The sequence below is a fragment of the Lytechinus pictus genome, chromosome 1 (assembly GCF_037042905.1).
Source record: "Lytechinus pictus isolate F3 Inbred chromosome 1, Lp3.0, whole genome shotgun sequence".
Classification (NCBI taxonomy): domain Eukaryota; kingdom Metazoa; phylum Echinodermata; class Echinoidea; order Temnopleuroida; family Toxopneustidae; genus Lytechinus; species Lytechinus pictus.
The window spans coordinates 38,273,628-38,293,482 of NC_087245.1; the positions used below are offsets into that span (position 1 = coordinate 38,273,628).

At 36.5% G+C, this 19,855-nt stretch overlaps 1 protein-coding gene across 1 annotated transcript; it reads right to left on the reverse strand.

The window, feature by feature from the left end:
* Window positions 1-512: 512 nt before the first annotated feature.
* On the reverse strand, window positions 513-19,175 carry LOC129262347 (YTH domain-containing family protein 3-like). Its single transcript, XM_054900458.2, has 5 exons — window positions 18,828-19,175; window positions 14,211-14,235; window positions 13,168-13,253; window positions 8,967-10,784; window positions 513-5,709 (listed from the first exon to the last, which is right to left on the reverse strand). The coding sequence occupies exons 1-5, from the start codon at window positions 18,852-18,854 to the stop codon at window positions 5,668-5,670; spliced, it is 1,998 nt and encodes a 665-aa protein (XP_054756433.2). The 5' UTR covers window positions 18,855-19,175; the 3' UTR covers window positions 513-5,667.
* Window positions 19,176-19,855: the final 680 nt, after the last annotated feature.

Sequence of the window (19,855 nt, forward strand, 5' to 3'; positions counted from 1 at the left end):
CTTATGTCTAAGTTTCATGAACTAGGTCCATATACTTTCTAAGTTATGACATTTAAAAAACAACCTTGGTTAAGATTTTGATATTGATTCCCCCAACATGGTCTAAGTTCATTGACCCTAAATGACCTTTGACCTTGGTCATGCGACCTTAAAAATCGGGGAGGATATTCAGTAATACTTATTTCTAAGTTTCTTGAACTAGGTCCATTTACTTTGAAAGGTATGACATTTCAAAAACTTAACATTGGTTAAGATTTCAATGTTGACGCCGCCGCTGCAGTCGGAAAAGCGGCACCTTTAATCTTGCTCTGCTATGCAGGCGAGACAATAAACGGCTGTTTTCGACTTGCCGTATAGCCGCCGTAGGGGAAATGTGACTGCAGCATTACTATACAGCAACAGTCTACACCTAGATTATAGAGGGCTTGGCCCATGTCAAAAGCTTGCTTTGAATTAACAGTTAAGCCTGAACTTTATATTTGAATAACGGTAAGACACATATCACACAAAAGTTTACATTCTGATTCCAATGTGGTTTTATTCATATCTAATCAATGTTTTTCTTGTTTCACATATAGTGTGTAGATTTTAAAATGTTCTCGACCTTCAGATCCTATGCAACACTGGATACAAAATCACAAAATGGTTGCCAACTGCAAGATTAAAAGCTAGATTTTTTAAATACAGTACGTATGACTGTAACTCTTTTCATGAAAGTGGTAGCCATTCCTCCACAACTCAATTGGATTCACAATTATGGTTTATACAGGTTACAGTCTGAAACAAGACTACAACAATGTAAAACACAAATACTCTTTTAGTCAATATCACAAATATCATTCTAGTTAAAATTGCCAGATTCTTTTCAACTTGTGACAAATTATAAAAACAATGGGCTCACTTTCAATGACAGACATAGCATTGCAGATATATTATAGTCTTGCAATGCAGTTACACATAATGAAAATACTAGATAAAGCTCTACTATAACGTGTGCAATTAATTGTAGACCCATTGGTGCAAACGCCGCCCTTCCAATAGAGAGTACATGTATAAGAAACTGCCGTAACAGTAAAACACATCATTTTTGTAACTTTTGTAATCTCACTTTCCTCTAAAACAGTTAACATAATAATTATAGTTAAACTACAGCCACTTACTTTTTAAAGTTATGAAATACATTTAATCACTCATAATCCATCAGACAAAGATATAAATAAAAGTACCAAGATCAAATTTAAAAACATCATCACACTTTTTTTATTAAATTATGGCCACATCATTTAACAGATTGACGAGGTGAGTGAGTCCAGTTAAATTTTTTTTTGGTAGGTAAGTTCCCGTTAAAATCAAAGTCAATCTTACAAGTCCCATTGTTTAGTATACGTTTGGTAGGTGTTTTTTAAATCTCCCATTTCAAAAGTTTGCGACAACAACAAAATATATGTGTTTTGGTAAATACAAGTGTTAACTTTGCGTGCAAGATGGGAGTGTAAATGTCAAAGGTCGTGTTTGCATGAAATGTCAACCTTCTGGCAATGTAATTCTTGCATTATGTCACAAAACATACCTATAAAGCAAACTAGAACTGACAAAAAACTACATCCAACCTAGTACAAGAGGTTATCGATGGATTTAAGAACATATAAAATAGTGGAAGATATTTTAATCTCGATCAATTGAATGGTAACGAAAAGAAACATATGATTACTGAATGATCCCTGCTGAAACCACTAAGGAATTTTCTACAGAATGCAGATTACAAGTATACATGAAAGGCTAGATTGGAAATTAAAAAAAATAGAATACAATGAGATATAAAATATCATAAATGGAAATTACTTGTCTATTATTTGAGCTTATGGAAAATGAAACATGATTCACAAATTAAAAATGAAGATATTTGTAGAAGCTGTATATCAACCTAGAAACCACTTTTAAGTGTGTTTTTTTCAGAACGCATTGTTTACCAAAACACTCAATTAACAGGCTCTTGAAATGAAAATAGAGATTAGAAAAACTGAGTTCACTTCGTAACTTAAACACACAAAAACAACGAAACAAGTTCCTGAGTGCCGCAGTTATCTTCGTAACGCAAGAAAAAAAAAGGTATTGGAACCGAAAACAGTATGTGCTGTGATAAGAACTTTCAACGTACAAATGCTATTAGATCAGACACTTACTGAAAGGAGCTGAAATGCAAGTATAAACGATATCTATTAAAAGGTATGTAATATCAGAGGATAATTCAAAATACTGCATGGACCATGGACAGCATGTATCCCCCCGTTACGATTTATCGCATTTGTTTTGAACAAGGTTACGCACAAATCCCATGGGAGGGGGGCCAAAGTACCATCAACTAATCATCTTGCCAAAAAAAAAGAAAAAAGAAGAAGTTACTTATAGGTAGGTGAATCACAAGCCCCCCCCCCTCCCTTCAGACTTTATCATCAATCAAGAAGATGGATAGCACTATCAATAACACTACGTATCAATAACCAGTGGTGAAAGATGAATCATCTGAACACTTCCATGCCATATAAATGCCAGTTGTGGTAACGATTTCAAAATAAGTTCATCAAGAATCCAATAAAATGACTCCCAGTGTCGGTACGTAGAAATACAAAAATATGAGCCAAAATATTCCAGGAAAAAACTTGTGTAATTGCCGAGGAATTCCCCAAATAAGCATGGTATTCCATATATGTTTTAGGTCTTTCTCCATGCAACAAAAATACACTGTCCCATGTGTGCTTATCTGTGTTAGCGATTGTCAGTGTGATTGTTTTTCAACTTAGATTTCATGATTTCACAAATTTCAGTTCATGTAACTGATCCAGATCTAGATGAAGGATGAGAAAGTGACAATTAACCTTGGTTTTACAGACTTTCTCTTGAAATCGGCATTTAATGCAACCACTTTCATTGATCTTTTAACGAGAAGTGGTAAGGATTGATCGAGATCTATCACCACTTGGACAGCATTTACATGTATGCTATGGATAACAAGTGACGTTTATGTCTGAAAGACGCTACCGATCACCACTGGTAGACGCAACGACTAGCTGGAGCTTAGAGCGCACTTAATACTGTATATTACTTACGTGGCGATAGAAAATTGTCACAATGCACGTAGATTGCACATTGTGACACATCATTTAAAAAAATACTGCCGATGAGGAACCTAAGACATGGCGATATTGTCGGTGTGATGTCACCGATCTCCTCGTGCAATCTATCGAAAGGGGTGATGAGTTGTGAATGATGCGTTTTTGATCACCACAACCAGTGGTTTTTAGTGCAATTCATAACTAGTGATGATGATGTCGGGAAACATCTTACATAATGATACTTATTGTGGATGACTTTATGAACAACCTGTATATGGATAGCATATGGAATCCACAATTCTTTTTCTTTTTAAGGGGAGGCAATAATTTTTATCTAAAAAAAAATAGTTCTTTGAGCATTCAATTTTTTTAGTCATTCAGAAGAGAAACACAAGCAAGAATTCATCATGTTTATTTCACAAGAAAAAATTTCCAATAAAAGAGTTATTCCAGGAAACTATTCATACATTTACGATACACGTAAAATCCAGAATGTGCTCCTTAGTTCGTAGTACATACAATTAACAACAACAAAAGAGATTCTCCAAGAATTGAAAATTTGAAATTGACAACTGTGATTTGTAAAATTCCTAAACACTACATAAACAACTTTAAAAATTAATTAAAATCATGAGGGTATAGGGTAGCTTTACATATTGCTTGTTCATAACAGCTAATAAAACTAAAAAGTTGGACCTTTTAGAGAGAATTCTTTTTATGTTGTGACATAAACACCATATTAGAATTAATGATTTTTCTGGGCTCCTTTTTTAGATCACCAGACATTTTGCTAAATAGCATTACAGTTTATATTAGACCCTATGACCCGTATTCTGAACTCGGGTTTCAATCAAACCCTGGTTTAAAGTTGTGGTTCAACTATGGAGAGCCAATTGGGGCACAAATCCCTAAAGGTACACAGCCAATTTAGTAACTCGTAATGACACCCAAATTGTTCATAATTGTGTGGGAATGATAACTGAGGTATTTTAAAGTATTTTTCCTCACTATGAAAGCAAAATGACACAAAATAGTAAACATAAGAAATATACTATAGAAACAGAATGTTTGAATTTTCGGCTACCCATAATTTTAGCAGAGTTAGACCGTGGTCTAAGTTAAACCTGACATCAGAATACGGGCCTAAGGGAATTTCAAGGGGTTCTTTGTTTAGTCTTCCAGGGCATTTCAGGGGTGAATTCGCCCCGAGGCCCCATTTTATTTTTTTCCCTGGTTGTAATTCATATTCCCACCTTGATAATGGAACACAAACTATACCTCGCATTCAACTAACATGTAAACAGATGAAAAGTGATGTGATGTATGCTCTTCGATTGTAAACGAACAGCTCAGCGGAAATTTAGACTTGGAAGAGAAATTCATTTCTGAAGCAACAAACAAAACCAGCGTGCTTGTACACAACTACCGGTAACCCTTCAAATTTCCTCATTTGACAATGAACGTGAAAACGAAAGGTACACAAAACAAATTGAGAGAAGACAAGGAGTGTGTATCATACTAGTAGCCCGGTACTGGTTGTTCACAGTGTCTCAGTATTCTTATGTGAATCTTGCACAAAGCCATTGCAGTACATGTAATACGTCATCACACCATTTCTTTTCCTCAATACTTTTTTTTCCCATTCCACGTCACGTTGGTCTTTTTGTCGTTGCAAAGTGTCTCTTAAACATCAATTGTCTTTGAAAACAAGGTCTTGTAATGTATTGTCCATTGTGTAATGTCTAGTTCTTGTTCGGCATAACTGACACAAACGTTCAGGTCGAATATAAGAATGGACACCACCAACATCAACACTGGCTACTGATATTTGGGTACAAGTTTCACAAGAAAATAAAACTTAAAAATCAAGTGGTGCCTCTTTTAAAGTGTCTTTCTGTACTGATGTAGCCAATGTACAAGTTGTATCAGAATGACTGGATATATGATAAAGTTTTTGCATTTTTCACTTGATTCGTTCCAAGAGGCTTCCCTTTAGTGCCTTAGTGCAGAAGTAACACCATTCCTTGTAATTTGTGTTGTCAAATGAAATAGCTGACCTATGAAGTCATCCTTGATCATCCTTGTACTGAAATCTCCAAACATTGCTGTATTTTGAATAACCATCGCATACCAAAAGAAGCCCTTAGTTCAAATATCATGGCTTTCTGAAAGGAACTTGACAACTATCTTGGACAGAGTCTCCACAATCTAGCGCCTTCCTTCAGAGCTGAGCTTCCATCTGCTTCTCCAGTGCATTCATCACACCTTCACTATTAATACAATGCATCCGTTTCTCCTGTCCGAAAGGGGCTGCCAATAGCACAAGACTTTCCATATCATTGAAAGCAAAATACAGACCAGAATTTATTCAATGTTTCCTGCACATCAGATAATTTTTCAATATTTTTTTTTCTTAGCAATTACAATTGAAGCAGATTTCTAAACCCTAGATGATAGGTTGTTTTAATAATATTTTATTTTAAAGCATGACATAATCTTCGACGACTCTGCAGAAATTAGCTGACAGCCATCTTACAAACCTCTCCAAGGGGGTTTAGTTTCGGTGACCTCCACGTCGGCTGCTACGGCTGTCTCCCTGTCAAGATTGAAAATAAAAACAACTGTTAAAGCAACAAAAAAAAATTCTTACATGTAAGTAAACAAGGTGGTCCACTAACAAGTCTCGCCTTATTTTGCGATCAATATACATGTACATGCGAAATTACCTTTTGACACCTTTCATGTAAGCTTTGTAGGTATATTATTGTGACAATATCTTATGATTATTTGAATATGAATTTATTAACAAACTTCATTCATTTGAAATGAACATTTTGTTTTACAATACTATACAATGATACTATAAACAAAAATATTCATAACGTGTCGTAAAAATCAATATACGGTACATCAATACATTTTCCATACATTTTTCATTTGTTCAAAGTTTTATATTTAAGGTAATGAGGACATGTTTAAAATAATGTGATTTATAAAACTGAAAACCTATAAAAAGAAACAAAGAATTATTATAAAATAATAAATAAAATCAACTGGATCAGCACAGCAATTTTGCCCTCACAACTGCCCAAATCACCCCTGAAATTCCCCCAAATACATGTTTTGTGGCAACCATTCCTTTCAGAGTCGCCCAAAGATCTGTCGCAAAAAAATATCCAAGATTATTTAGAAAAGAAATATTTCAAAGCGCCCTGCCATTGACAAATCATGGGGAAATTGAATCAATACAAAATGTGCAAAAGGCCAATTGACTTGCACAATATAATCCGTCCGTCATGAGAGCCCGTCGGACCAATGCGATAAAAGTTCGGACAGCACAATTTTGACCAAACTCTTGATCGTTATTACTTCGGGTCATCGCAGTTCTCGTTTCCAACAACCCCAATTCCTGAACTCTTTAAAAGCAGGTCTCTTGTTGCTAAACCAAAATAAATAACCTCTATGAAGTTACATGTTTCAAAGTGAAAACACAGTTTACTTCTGGTCGGTTAGTCTACTAAAAATTGCTCTCCTATATTAGACCTCCCAGACATGCAGGCGTCTATTATATAACACCCCAGGCATGCAGCCGAATGAAAGATTTGAATCCCTTCTCTGTTCTGAGATTAGCCTTGATTTCCCCATGACTTGTCAATGGAAGGTCGCTTAAACTATGGCAGAGTAAGGATATTTGCTTTTACTGCATTTATAAGTGCTTGTTACCCCTAAAAAGCAGCCCTTAAAATGAAATAGCCCCCAAAATTTTACCACCAGTGACCACACTAATGTACATTTAGAAAAAAATCATACCCTGAATTGGACAGAATTATGAGAGCATGAACTGATTCACAGTGATTTATGAGGACTAAATTGTGGAAATTAAAGTGCACGTATGTGATTAAACAGTTGATTCATTTGGGATGGAAAACGCATTGTTAAATTTTTTTATACAAACCTGTAAAAATATACAAAAAATATTACAAACTTTGAAAAAAAAAAAACTGGAAAGAACAATGATCATTTGTAACAAGTGTGAACACAATTGATGCAGAAATAAAGAAATGAGAGCAAGTTGAATAAGAAACTTCCAACGTTTTTGTATAAACTGACCAACAGAATAACAGGAAAAAAGATGACATTACATGTACAAGGTCTTTGCCGAACTTCGTTTGGGCGAGACAAAAGGTAGTATGCGACATACACGCTTGGCCGGGGCAAGTAAAAGTAAGAGTTGGGCAAGTGTTTTGAATTAAAGACAAAAACTACTTGCTTGAATCGGTCAAGCAAAATTCTCACAGTGAATTGAAATTTTATAAAGTTTTCCCATATTTCACAAGCAAAAATACAGAAGAGAGAGAAAGAAAAAACAAGTGGAATGCCTCTGGCCGTCTCACCTGCATCACGCGATTCAATATAGCAGCAGTGCTGATTTTGAAAACTACTATAACTCGCACAAGATGTTCAGTGATACTTGGTTACTCTTATTTCCACGTTTTATGAACTAGACCAATACACTTATAGAGATATGATGGCAATTCAACAAATACCCCCAATGTGGCCAAAGTTCTTTGACCTTGATCATGTGACCTGAAACTCGCACAGGATGTTCAGTGATACTTGATTACTATTATGTCCAAGTTTTATGAACTAGACCAACACACTTTCAAATTTATGGCTGTAATTCAACAAATACCCCAATTTGGCCAAAGTTCATTGACCCTAAATGACCTTTGACCTTGATCATGTGACCTGAAACTTGCACAGGATGTTCAGTAATACTTGATTACTATTATGTCCAAGTTTCATGAATCAGATCTATAAACTTTCAAAGTTATGATGGTAATTCAACAGATACCCCCAATTCGGCCAAAGTTCATTGACCCTAAATGACCTTTGACCTTGGTCATGTGACGTGAAACTCATGCAGGATGTTCAGTGATACTTGATTAACCTTATGTATAAGTTTCATGAACTAGGTCCATATATTTTCTAAGTTATGATGACATTTCAAAAACTTAACCTTAGGTTAAGATTTTGATGTTGATTCCCCCAACATGGTCTAAGTTCATTGACCCTAAATGACCTTTGACCTTGGTCATGTGACATGAAACTCAGGCAGGATGTTCAGTAATACTTGATTAACCTTATGGCCAAGTTTCATGAACTAGGTCCATATACTTTCTAAGTTATGCTGTCATTTCAAAAACTTAACCTCAGGTTAAGATTTGGTGTTGACGCCGCCGTCGCCGCCGCCGTCGCCGCCGCCGCCGCCGTCGCCGCCGCCGTCGGAAAAGCGGCGCCTATAGTCTCACTCTGCTATGCAGGTGAGACAAAAACCAAAGTTAACAACTTTCCTTGATTTAAAATGCAAGCCAGTTTGCATAATTTTCTTTGATCTACACACGGCGTGTGTCTTTGTGTACCTCACTCAGCCACACACAGACATAGGCTGTGTTCAGATTATCCCCTGCTTACCGGAACATCCCCTGGAATCTGTGTGTGGCTGTGTGATTGTTCCAGTCATTTAAAATTTTGATTTTAACCTCCTATAGTTTCTTTGTAATTAAGCCAATCATTTGAACATGCCTGTGAAAGATGTGTGTAAACTGGGAAGTTTGCTTAATCCCATCTCATTTTCATTGGCCTTTTTTGCCATTTTGTGACTTTGGATTCTGATTCTGAAACCAATTGATGTGAGGGGCTAAAAATTCTAGTCATATAGTATTCCTACGCTACATGAGCCAACTTCACAGCTCTGTAACAACATGTACTCAACAACCTATTCCAATCATTGCATGAAATCTTTAACTTGAAAACAATCATTCAGCAAATTTAGGAAAAGGAAATACATACCCTTCTGTTAGAATCCTCCTCTTGTCGTTTCTCATAGTGGTTGAAATCATCAAAGATGCAGGTCTCGTGCTTGAAATTGTGAATGATCTTCATCACCTGCTTAGCTTTGTCCAATAACACTTCCTGAGTGTCACGAGAGTTGGTCACAGGCTTGTTATCATTGTTCTCCAGCCGTATGTGCCGAAGCGTGCTGTTTGGAACATCCTTCACATATATCCATCGCACATCAAAACGACCCTTCCACTTATCCTGGGCCCACACACCAGTGTTGGTTGTAGAGTCCACCTCAGACATCATTTCTGCCACTCCACAGAAGTGCCCACTACCGTTCACACTGTAAATAAGGTACACAGGACCTTTACTTTGGCGTTCCTTCATGGCAGCATCCAAGCGTTTGTTACCATGCTCGGTGCTGCACCAGATGCCATACTTAATGGAGCGATGGATGTCGTCTTCTGAGTAGCTCTTGATGATAAAGATTCGAGAGTTCTTAAGGTCAAGTGTAAAGTCAGTAGGATTATAGTCATTAATAGAACGTAATTTCTCCAATACCGGGCTATCTGTATCATTTTTCTGGCCCGGTACACCAGATATGGGTGCCAGACCTGCGGTACTGCTTTGGTTAGAAGATCTTTGTCCATAGCCACGATTCTGTCCATTCGAGTCCCACACTCTCGGTTGTTGGGGTTGCGGTTGCACAACAGCCTGAGGTCCCCTCCGTGGAACGTCGCTCGTTGGCAACACTGGCTTTTGCTGGGACACAGGCTGAGCTGAAGTGAGAGGAGGTTGAGAAACCTCAATCTTGGCAACTGGCTGAGGCTGGACATGTTGCACTTGCGGTTGAGGGTGAACTGGCATCTGCTGCTGTGGAGGTTGCATGGGAGGCTGCTGAGGTGGCACCTGGATATGCTGCTGAGGAGGGATGGCAGCAGGAGGTTGGGGCTGGGCTTGTGCTGGGTTCTGAGGGGGAGAGGGCATGGTGGTGGCAGTCCCAGCTGGCTTAGGAGTGCCAGTTTTGTCGCAATTATTCCAAGTTCCAATAGTCATTGGGGGCTTCATTGTCGGAAGCTGAGTAGGTACGGGAGCATGGGATCCAGTCTTTGTTGTTTTCTTGGGTTGCGGCTTTGCAGGCTTACTAACGATGGCAGCCCACGATGTTTGCTTTGGCACTGCTGTGTTCTGAGGAGGGGGTTGTGCAGTTCCTCCAGCCCCAGCCACAGCCTGAGAGAAGCTGGGCCCTTGAGGCTTAGGAGGAATCACATCCTGCTTCAGAACTTCACGTCCAGCAACATTCATAGCAGTCTTATCCATGGGAGCACCGATGTTCAGTCCAGACATTCCCAATTCCATTGCCTTCATTCCATGGGCTTTGCCATCCTGTGCGTCAAGTCCATTTAAACCCTGGCTGTAGTTACGCTGTCCAGTCATAGAAGTCGGGCCAGCCTGGTACCTAGGGTAGTCATAGTAAGAGCCAGTCGGTGCCTGGGCCTGTGGCTGGGTACGAGCTGTTCCCTGGGGTTGGGCAGCGGGAGCAGAGTTACTCGCCCAGGTCCCTGGCATAAAGTCTGCATTGGGAGGGAAAAAGTTGAAGGTCTGGTTCAAGTAGGGAGGGGTGGTGCCAGGTTGGTTGTAGTAGTCCGGAGCAGCATAGTTCGACTCATAGCTTGTGTAGTTAAAATTGTTAAAGGTGTCTCCACCTGTGGACCATGTTGTTTCAGTTCCAGGAATAGAGTACGATGGGAAGGAGTAAGGTGACTGGTAGTACGTTGTTGGCATATAGGAATCCTGTGCAGCCATACTCGGTGCCGAAGAGTACCCCTGTATTGGAACAAAACAAAAAAATATGTTAACTTTTCAGTATTTTTCAAAACTTTCTTTTCTACAGCATGTCCCAAAAATAAGGTCCCTCTTGACATACGGTTGAATTATTTCTGAAATAAATAACTATTATTCTCAATTAAATGTGCAGTAATAGAGAGCTCGTTACATATTCTCAATTCTACAAAAATCTAATTGGTCTCACACCTCAGCAGTTTTAATAGCAGTAGTGCTTTTCACCCCATTCCAAGTTTGCATGCTGCACTGCTGTATGCTCTGCAGTGTCAAGCAAGTCAACCCCACACTGATTCCCCTATTAATCATCAAACAAAATCTTCATGCTGGATGCTCCTTGCCCTTCTGATCACGATAATGTTTGAGATATGATGAACTTTGTCAGATAAGGGTAATTATGTCCCTGCTCAGATCCTGGAAGTTAAAATGGGGGTTGACATGCTGGAGACAATGCAGTAATACAGCAGTGCTGCAAACTTGGAATGGGTAGGAATGGGCTGAAATGTACCGCTGTTACTGAACAGAATGTGTAAACCAGTGAAGTGAGGTAAGTTAAAAAAAAATCAAATGAGCTCTCTAGTCTCTACAATGTAGTTATGTACATTTGAGAAGATAATGCACTTTGGAATTAAATGATCTGTATTTCAGAGGGACATTTTTTGGGGGGATGTGTTGCATTGATTTGATTTTACAAGTATTTCCTCCTCATGACATGGGCTGTCAATTATAACTTTAACGTTCAATCCATAAAGCCAATAATTATCTGGGGCCCTCTCTCTGGTATACATGTTCTATTTTTCTTCAAAAACAGCAATTGGAGTAGTGTCATATTTAAATACAAACTTGGTGTTATTGGATCATAAATCAACAGATCAAGATTATACATGTATCTTGAAAAAGAGACTCAAGTTTTCTAAAATGCCAATTCCATGTTCTACATGTCGGGACACATACTGTACAATACATCATTCAATATAATAAAGCACTATACATATTGTTTGTTGAAAAAGGGTTTATGAAATATAATGCTTCCTGATAGAGAGAAAGTAGGAAATCTCATTGGCCACCCCCAAAAGATGCAAAATGAATGAGGAAAGCATCACTATTAAAATATCTATATTTTTTAATGATCTTTTACAACTTGCTCATTTCTATTTTATTGTTCTTATTTTACCACTTCGTTATTATTATCATTGCCTAAGTACAGGTACATGTAGTCTTGCATTTCACATTTCTTATCTCAGTATTTAAAAATGTTACTCTTTTTGAATGTTTATTGTACAGTACATGAGATGAGTGTATTAATTGTTTGTACTTTGAATGCATGACCAATTCAACCATTTGGCTGCGACAGCAACTCATGTTTTCAATGAACCTTGAATTGAAATATCTATTCCACAGTTCAGATTGGTTCATGCATACATGTACAATACAATATTGCATTTCCACTAATGCCACAAAATATTAGATACATGTATTAGCTGAATACTGTATTCAGCTGTAAACTACTAATTTGTGGCTTTACACGCATATTACATATACATGGCTCATCTTGCATTAGGAACTTGAATGCCAGGTGGGTGTTTCATAAAGCTGTTCGTAAGTTAAGAGCGATTTTAAGAACGACTGGTGATCCTTTCTTACGCGCTAAAACATTGTCAATGGTGCATACCATTTACCAACAGAAAGGATCACCAGTCTTTCTTAAAGTCGCTCTTATCTTACGAACAGCTTTATGAAACACCCACCAGGATTCATGTACATGTATAAGTCTTCTTACACAGCTCTTAATGAACATGTTACGTTGCCAAATGGCAGTTTACATGTAGGTAGTTACTGTGATTATAGTATCACAGTACATATACATGTATGTGCAAACCATTGATAGCAAACCGCCTGCTTCATCAGAGCTACAATACATTTAATTGTGTGCAATTTGAATCAAATAATTGAAATGCAGAGAAATCATAGTTAGGACTAGTGAGTACGTAGTACCAGCCATTCTTCGAAAAATGTAAACTCATGCCACTGAGTACATTACAATTTACAATCCATGAGCAAGGGAGAAAAACAAATTAGAAGGGGTGGGGTGCCCCAAGCCTCCAGAGATGTTTTTCTTTCAGAGAAATCTGTTGATTTTGGTAATTTGATCCAATTCATACAGTACTACAGACTGTCTTTTATTATTTTCATTATTTCTGCAGGTATTGGGACAAGTCCACCCCAACAAAAAGTTGATTTGAATAAAAAAAAGAAAAATCCAACAAGCATAACACTGAAAATTTCATCAAAATTTGATGTAAAATAAGAAAGTTGTGATATTTTGCTTAATGTCACAAAATAATGGATAAGAATTAAAAAAAGTTACCTGATGGGCGGGCTGGTTGGACTGCATGTAGCGTTCTAGTTCTCCTTCAGCAACATTCTCCTTAGGGTTTATCGGTCCATTTGGTACTAAGAGGCAAAGGAAAAGAAATTAAGCCATTTGATAATGGCAGACATGTATGCACAGTACATGCATGGATGACTTCAATACAGTTTGCATAAATCTATTAATGATAATAAACGAATGGAACGCTTCTGGCAGTCTCACCTGCATTACGTAATTCAATATAGCAGCAATGCCCACTACGAAAACAACTAAGATAAATAATCATTCACAGAAACATCATTCACATGATAATAACATACTAGATTCATCGACAATAAATGACCTTTGACCTTAATCATGTGACCTAATAATACTCATGCAAAAGGATCACTGATATTTGATTACCACTACATGTATGTGTAGGTCCATGTTTCATGAACTAGATCCATAAACTTTCCAAGTTATGATGGCATTTCAACAAATACCCCAAACATGGTCAAAGTTCATTGACCATAAATGACCTTTGACCTTAATTATGTGACCTTAAATTTGAGCAGAATGTTTAGTGATACTTAATTTTTCTTATGACCTACTTTCATGAACTAGATCCATATACTTTCAAAGTTACTATATTTCAAAAACTTATGTGTAACTTTGGTTAAGATTTTGATGCTGAGTGAGCAGAGTCCCCAACATAGTCTAAGTTCATTGACCCTTAATGACCTTTGACATTGGTCAATACTCAGGCAAGATATTCAGTAATACATATGTGAAATGTGAATAGACATGTACATAGGAAGTTGCCATCAGTTATATTGTTTTAAAGTATTGTCTACATGTACAGTAAATGAACATCTGAATGTTCTTCACTACATGTAAATTACATACAGTGTGTACATGTACATGCACTTGTGTGGTTACCTGTACATGTGGAAGAATTATTATTAAAACTTAAGGATTATTGACTTTAAATATGTAAAATAAATTCATAATTGTGACTTAGGTAGTTACATGTACAATTTCTGATTCTTAATTCTTACCTTGGCTCCTCTGACTTCTTGGTTTCTGCAAAAGAAGTGCAAATTAAAAATTAAATTACAAAAGTAATAAATTTTGATATTTACATGTAGTGTTTGTTTTGAAGAATGATCTACAGACCTTACATACAGGGTTATCTCAAAAGTTGAGTCAACTACATGTACATATAATCTGACTATGTACATCAGGGCTCTGTCTTACAAAGACTTACGATTGATACAATCAATCGTAAGTATGGAAATCCACCAGTGTCAAATTTTTTTCTACAGGAAATTTGCCAAAATGTCCTTTGTAACAAAGGCAAACACACCAAACTTGTCAAGAAATCAATGAATTTATGAAAATACATCATATATCTACATATATTTTTGAACAAACATGTATTTTTAGATGTGGGCGTTGCTGGCTTTCCATAGTTGAGTTTGATCACATCGATCGCAACTCTTTGTAAGATGGGGCCCATTTGTATAAAATTATGCAAATTTGATGTGAACTGATATCAGTCTTTTTAAAGTGAAAGAATATTTAAGATAGAGATTGGAAATTAAGAAAATTATTTTTAATCAGCCTTTCTGATTGGTCATGAAAATGTATGATGAAGTAGTGAAATTAATTAAGAAAAAATATATTTTACTTAGATATTTATATCTAATGTACATGTAGCAGGGTCACAGAATGGTTTTGAAAGGGGGGGGGGTTGAGTCGGATGACATCATGACAGTTGACGCAAAAATCAGACTCAGATGGTGATGTTTATATTTTTACACGGTTTGGGGGGAAAAAGTGGGGGCTCCTCCTCCCCCGGTTCCATGGCCCCAGCTAATTGTTGCATACCTTTCCAAAGACAGGCAAGCTGGATAACATGTTCAGTATTTTGTTATTTAGACGACTGATGTGGAAAACTACATGTAGTTTCATGTAACCGTTACTGTTCAAGAACCCCCCCCCCCCCATCCTGCTTGTTTCAAAAGGTTGCGTTAACGAACCACTCTGATCTCAACACAACACTTCCAAGACAAGTGAGGGCTTAGCTCAAAGGGTTGCTTTACTTGCTTAGCATATCGCACCGCACCACAAGGCAACACTGTAAGTGTATTATGGACCACATTTTTTCAGACAAAAGGCAGAAGAGAGATACAGATTTTTTTCAATTAGAAAGACATATTTTCTCAAAATAATCAATTACTGAGTAATTACATTATTCATACAATGTACAACGGTACAACCCCCATCCTTGTTCTGTATGAATTTGTCAATATTTAATTATTGTTTAAGATGAAAAGTATTGAATGGTGTCATTACTTACAACTTTGAATGACCAAAGATCTGAGAAATTAATATTGGGGATCAGACATACCTGAACATGTACATATACAATATAAATTTAGAAGATCTGTTTAATTACACCAAAAATACTGAATTGAAATGAATGGTACTAGATCCAGTAATACTATGAATCATCATTAGGGACGCACCATGAGATATCTGGGAGGGGGGCTGAAAAAATCTTGACTGGATATATGAGCAAAAAAAAAAAAAAAACCTTGGTCCACTGACAAATCATCTGAAAGGTGCAAAAAATACTAAAACTTGTCTCAATGGAGTAAGAAAAAAAAGGGGAAAAAAAATTGCTCAAAGAAAGAAAAAAAAAGATTTGCATCAACCCAAACTTCCAGCCCCCACCCCCTGGGTATCTAATGGTGCATCCCACCTGGATATCCTGATCATGTATCTACAATACAGTCTTATATTTGTTATTCAAACCTATTAATCAGGACTACAAGATCACTTACAAAACGGTATTACAATCATGGTCCTGACAGGAGGCCATCATGATGGAAATATTACATAAAAGATCCATCAACCTTATTTGTAACACTTCAGAATGTACAGTGTGGGTAAGACAGGGACATTTCATTAACATACAGTATGTACATGACATGTACACATACATGTACCTTTGCAAACTACATGTAGGACTGAGTCAAAATGTTTAATAGCCGTTCAAAGTAACGACCATTAAAAGCATGAACGTATTCTTATTTTGACAAACGTAGTGACTGGTGACCGTATGGTGACAGGGGGGGGGGGGGGGGGGGACAGGGGTGGCTCAGAAGTTCGAATCAATGATTCAAATACTAATGTCATGGCTTATAAATCAGCAAATATATTTTCAAGTCTACATTGAATGAAATTGCAATATGCCTTGCCAGAATATGGAATTTATATCTTGGTCCTACATATAGACATTCACGTTAGTACATGTACATCTAGTGACTGTTCGACATCAACCAAAAGTTACACTGTACATGTATATTTCATGGAAGTAAATGTGAAAATTTAGTAGCTTCCAGAGAGTTTTTTTTTCTTTTTCTCCCTACCATCATCTCAACAAACCACTGTTACATGTAAAACATTTAAAAAAAATAAACATAACGATCCAGGCCTAATCCCTAACTGTCTGGGAATAATAACTAAAAAAGTTCTTCATCATTAAAACAATTATGATAAGAAATCACAATATAAATAAAATAATAACATTTTCTGCTTCCCAAAATTTTAGTACGAAATCAGACCATTGCCTATATTTTACTGTTGAAGCTACATGTAAACTGGACTTCAGATTTCAGAATATGGGCTACAAAGTTGGCCTATAATATCTCAAATTTTTTTAATTTCATAATGATACAGATATTACTTTTCATTCACATGCACTCATATTAGCAGAGCACAATACCACACTAAATATCTAATAAACATCCAATTGTTAAAGGAGAATGAAACTCTTGGAGCAAGTTAGCTTTTGTGAAAGCAGAAAAATCAAAGAATAAGATCAACAAAAGTTTGAGTAAAATAGGACTAGAAATAGAAGAGTTATGAACATTTGAATGTCGAGATCACTAATGCTATGGAGATCCCTCTGTTGGCAATGCGACCAAGATCTATGATGTCACAGATGAACAACTCTCCCCTTTTGGACACTGAAAATATACCCCAAAACATCCCTTTTTGCTCATTCTAATCATATGACAAACGATTCATCAATGATATAATGTTGTGAAACCTCTGTACTTGTCCTGTCATAAAGAGAACACCTCACCTTGTGATAGACTCGATAAAAGTGAGAATATAAGTGAAATAAGTACTAAAGTAATGAGGGAGTTGTACATGTACGTGTGTGACATCACAGATCTTGGTCGCATTGCCAATGAGAGGATCTACATGGCATTAGTGATCTCAATATTCAAATGCTCATAACTTTCTTATTATTCATTCAATCTTCCTCAAACTTACAATATGTTTCTTTGATTTTTCTCTTTGATATGGATTCAGCTGGTTTCAAGGGTTTCATTCTCCTTTAATGAAACTACTCAAACTACATGTAGTATAGAAATGTTCAAATCCTGCTCTTGTTATTACGTGTAGCTGATAATTCTTTCAATTATGTAGATCCTATCCTGTTCTGGACTTCTAGGGAATAAATAAGAAAATATTAATTGGCATTTTTCATATTGATGTGGAATAATGAAAAAGTCAAAATTGAAAAAATAATACCAAAGATTGAAGATTAATTCATGACAAGTTACAGTTTCATGATAATGGATTTAAAGAGGAAGTTCAACCTGATTAGTTTGTTATAAATAGAACATTGAATTAAAAATACAATTTGAAGAAAAATTCATTGGTGAAAGAATGATGAAAGGTGAAAAAAAAGAATTTTGAGAATTGTGAATTTGGATTTAAGATGTCATCTACATGTATGACCAACTCCCCAACCACATGAAAAACAAAAATATTTTTATTATAGAAGAGGGCTGTGGGTATGAAATGCTACGTCTGATGATATATCCATCGCACAATTACTAGATCTGTTAGTGTTAGGCCCCGACTCCATCAAATTTTTTTGGGAAATATTACATTTTCGATATTTGTTTGGATGATTGGTTATGGAGCTGCCATCACAAAATAAAAACTTTGAAATTCTTAATTCATAATACCTTCACTAATATTTTTCTGTTTTTAACTTTTTATTGAAAATAACTTCTCATCTGGTTGAACATTCCCTTCACATTTGCACTGTCCAGTTCAGTTGCATTTCATCATGAACAGCCAGCTGATCAATTCAAAACACATGTGATTGAGTGACTCTGCACTGAGATCCGAGTGAGACAAGTTTTTCTTTGCAACAGTAGATCCACAATAAAGCAACAACACAATTAAACTATCTCTAGAATAATCTCATTGATATCTTAACATGAACATAATCATACTTTTAACTTAAGTAGGCCTACAGTTACATTTCATTTGCATTTAGCTTTCGTCTGGATTAGTTCTTGATAGCTTGACATGGTAAAATACACACGGCTGTCATGTACACTGTACGCATGCATTTGTTACATACAGGCATGTCAACACAGAGCCTGCATTACGTTCGCAGATATCAGTGGAGCTCCAATCCTCTCTCAGCTCACACACAGATACACACACACTGCGATGCAATGCTCCATTACGTGGTGGTTTGGGCACATAGAGGTGTACATGGCCGGCGAGTGTGCCATGTCATGTACGTACACATCAATGCATAATTTGGTGATAGAGAAACAGACGGTGAAACGAACCTGTTCAACTCCTGCCGCCGCAGACATTGCCTTGTAAATCCAATAATATACCAAGATTCTACTAAAATAAAGTCTTCTCTGAAAGTCCAATTGTACACGGTCAAACAGAAATGTTCACAAAATCGTATTTCCTTCCTCTTGACGGAAAAATCGTCCCGCAAAACAACGCTAATTTACGTCGGCCGATCCCAATAACAATGGTGGATTCCCAAGAAGTACATGTGCCTTGCAGAAAGACGTTGCGTTAGTTCGTAGATCGTCGTCGTGCATATATCGCGTATAGTCGAGTCGCGCTTTCATGTCACGTGATTGCAACGTCAGCACGCTCGGCATATTTTCTCCGATTATAATACTAAGAATGATATTACCCTTCAAAACTTTTATATATATATATATATATAAAGCGAGATTTGTATATTCGAGTATTATTATAATAATATCATTAAGAGATTGATTAAGTCTACCGAATGACATTCTAATATGAGCGAGTTTTTCAGTAAATTTTCAGTAGTTGGAAGACAGAATGATGTCCAAAACGTCTTTCAAGGCCGGCCAGGGAGCCATGAAAAAGTTGCTTTAGTCTAGATTTAGTCGTTAAAAACAAAGTGCATAATAGAGGATAGAAAGGGTAATTTATCAATAAAGAAAGGGGAAAGAAATATAAAGTTGATATGAAAAAAAAGGATTAAACAGTCGAGATTTGTTCCATGAAAACTCAGAGATGAGAATTAAAAAATGGGATCATAATTATCGGAAAGAACAGTGCCTTATGAAATTATTTTACAGCCATCACAGCCCATAACATAAAGTTCCAAACTTTGCGGAAATTGCAAAAATGAAATTATGATGCAAATGAAAAGGAAAAGATTGCAGAAAGGAAAAATAAATGAATAATAGGCTATTTTTTGTTGATAACGAATTTATTTCATTCCAAAATTTCAACAAGGTTACAAAGTAAAGCCAAATATAATATAACGTTATGAAATAAAATAGAAACCTTCTGAAAAGCAAAGCTTGATATTGAATGT

Excerpts from the sequence above, each read along its gene's own strand:
- LOC129262347 (XM_054900458.2), bottom strand. The coding sequence starts at position 18,854 with ATGTCTGCGGCGGCAGGAGTTGAACAG. Across the intron at positions 14,236-18,827 it reads CGGCGGCAGGAGTTGAACAG|AAACCAAGAAGTCAGAGGAG; the intron begins GTTCGTTTCACC and ends CTTCTTTTGCAG. Across the intron at positions 13,254-14,210 it reads AAGAAGTCAGAGGAGCCAAG|TACCAAATGGACCGATAAAC; the intron begins GTAAGAATTAAG and ends TTTGCCTCTTAG.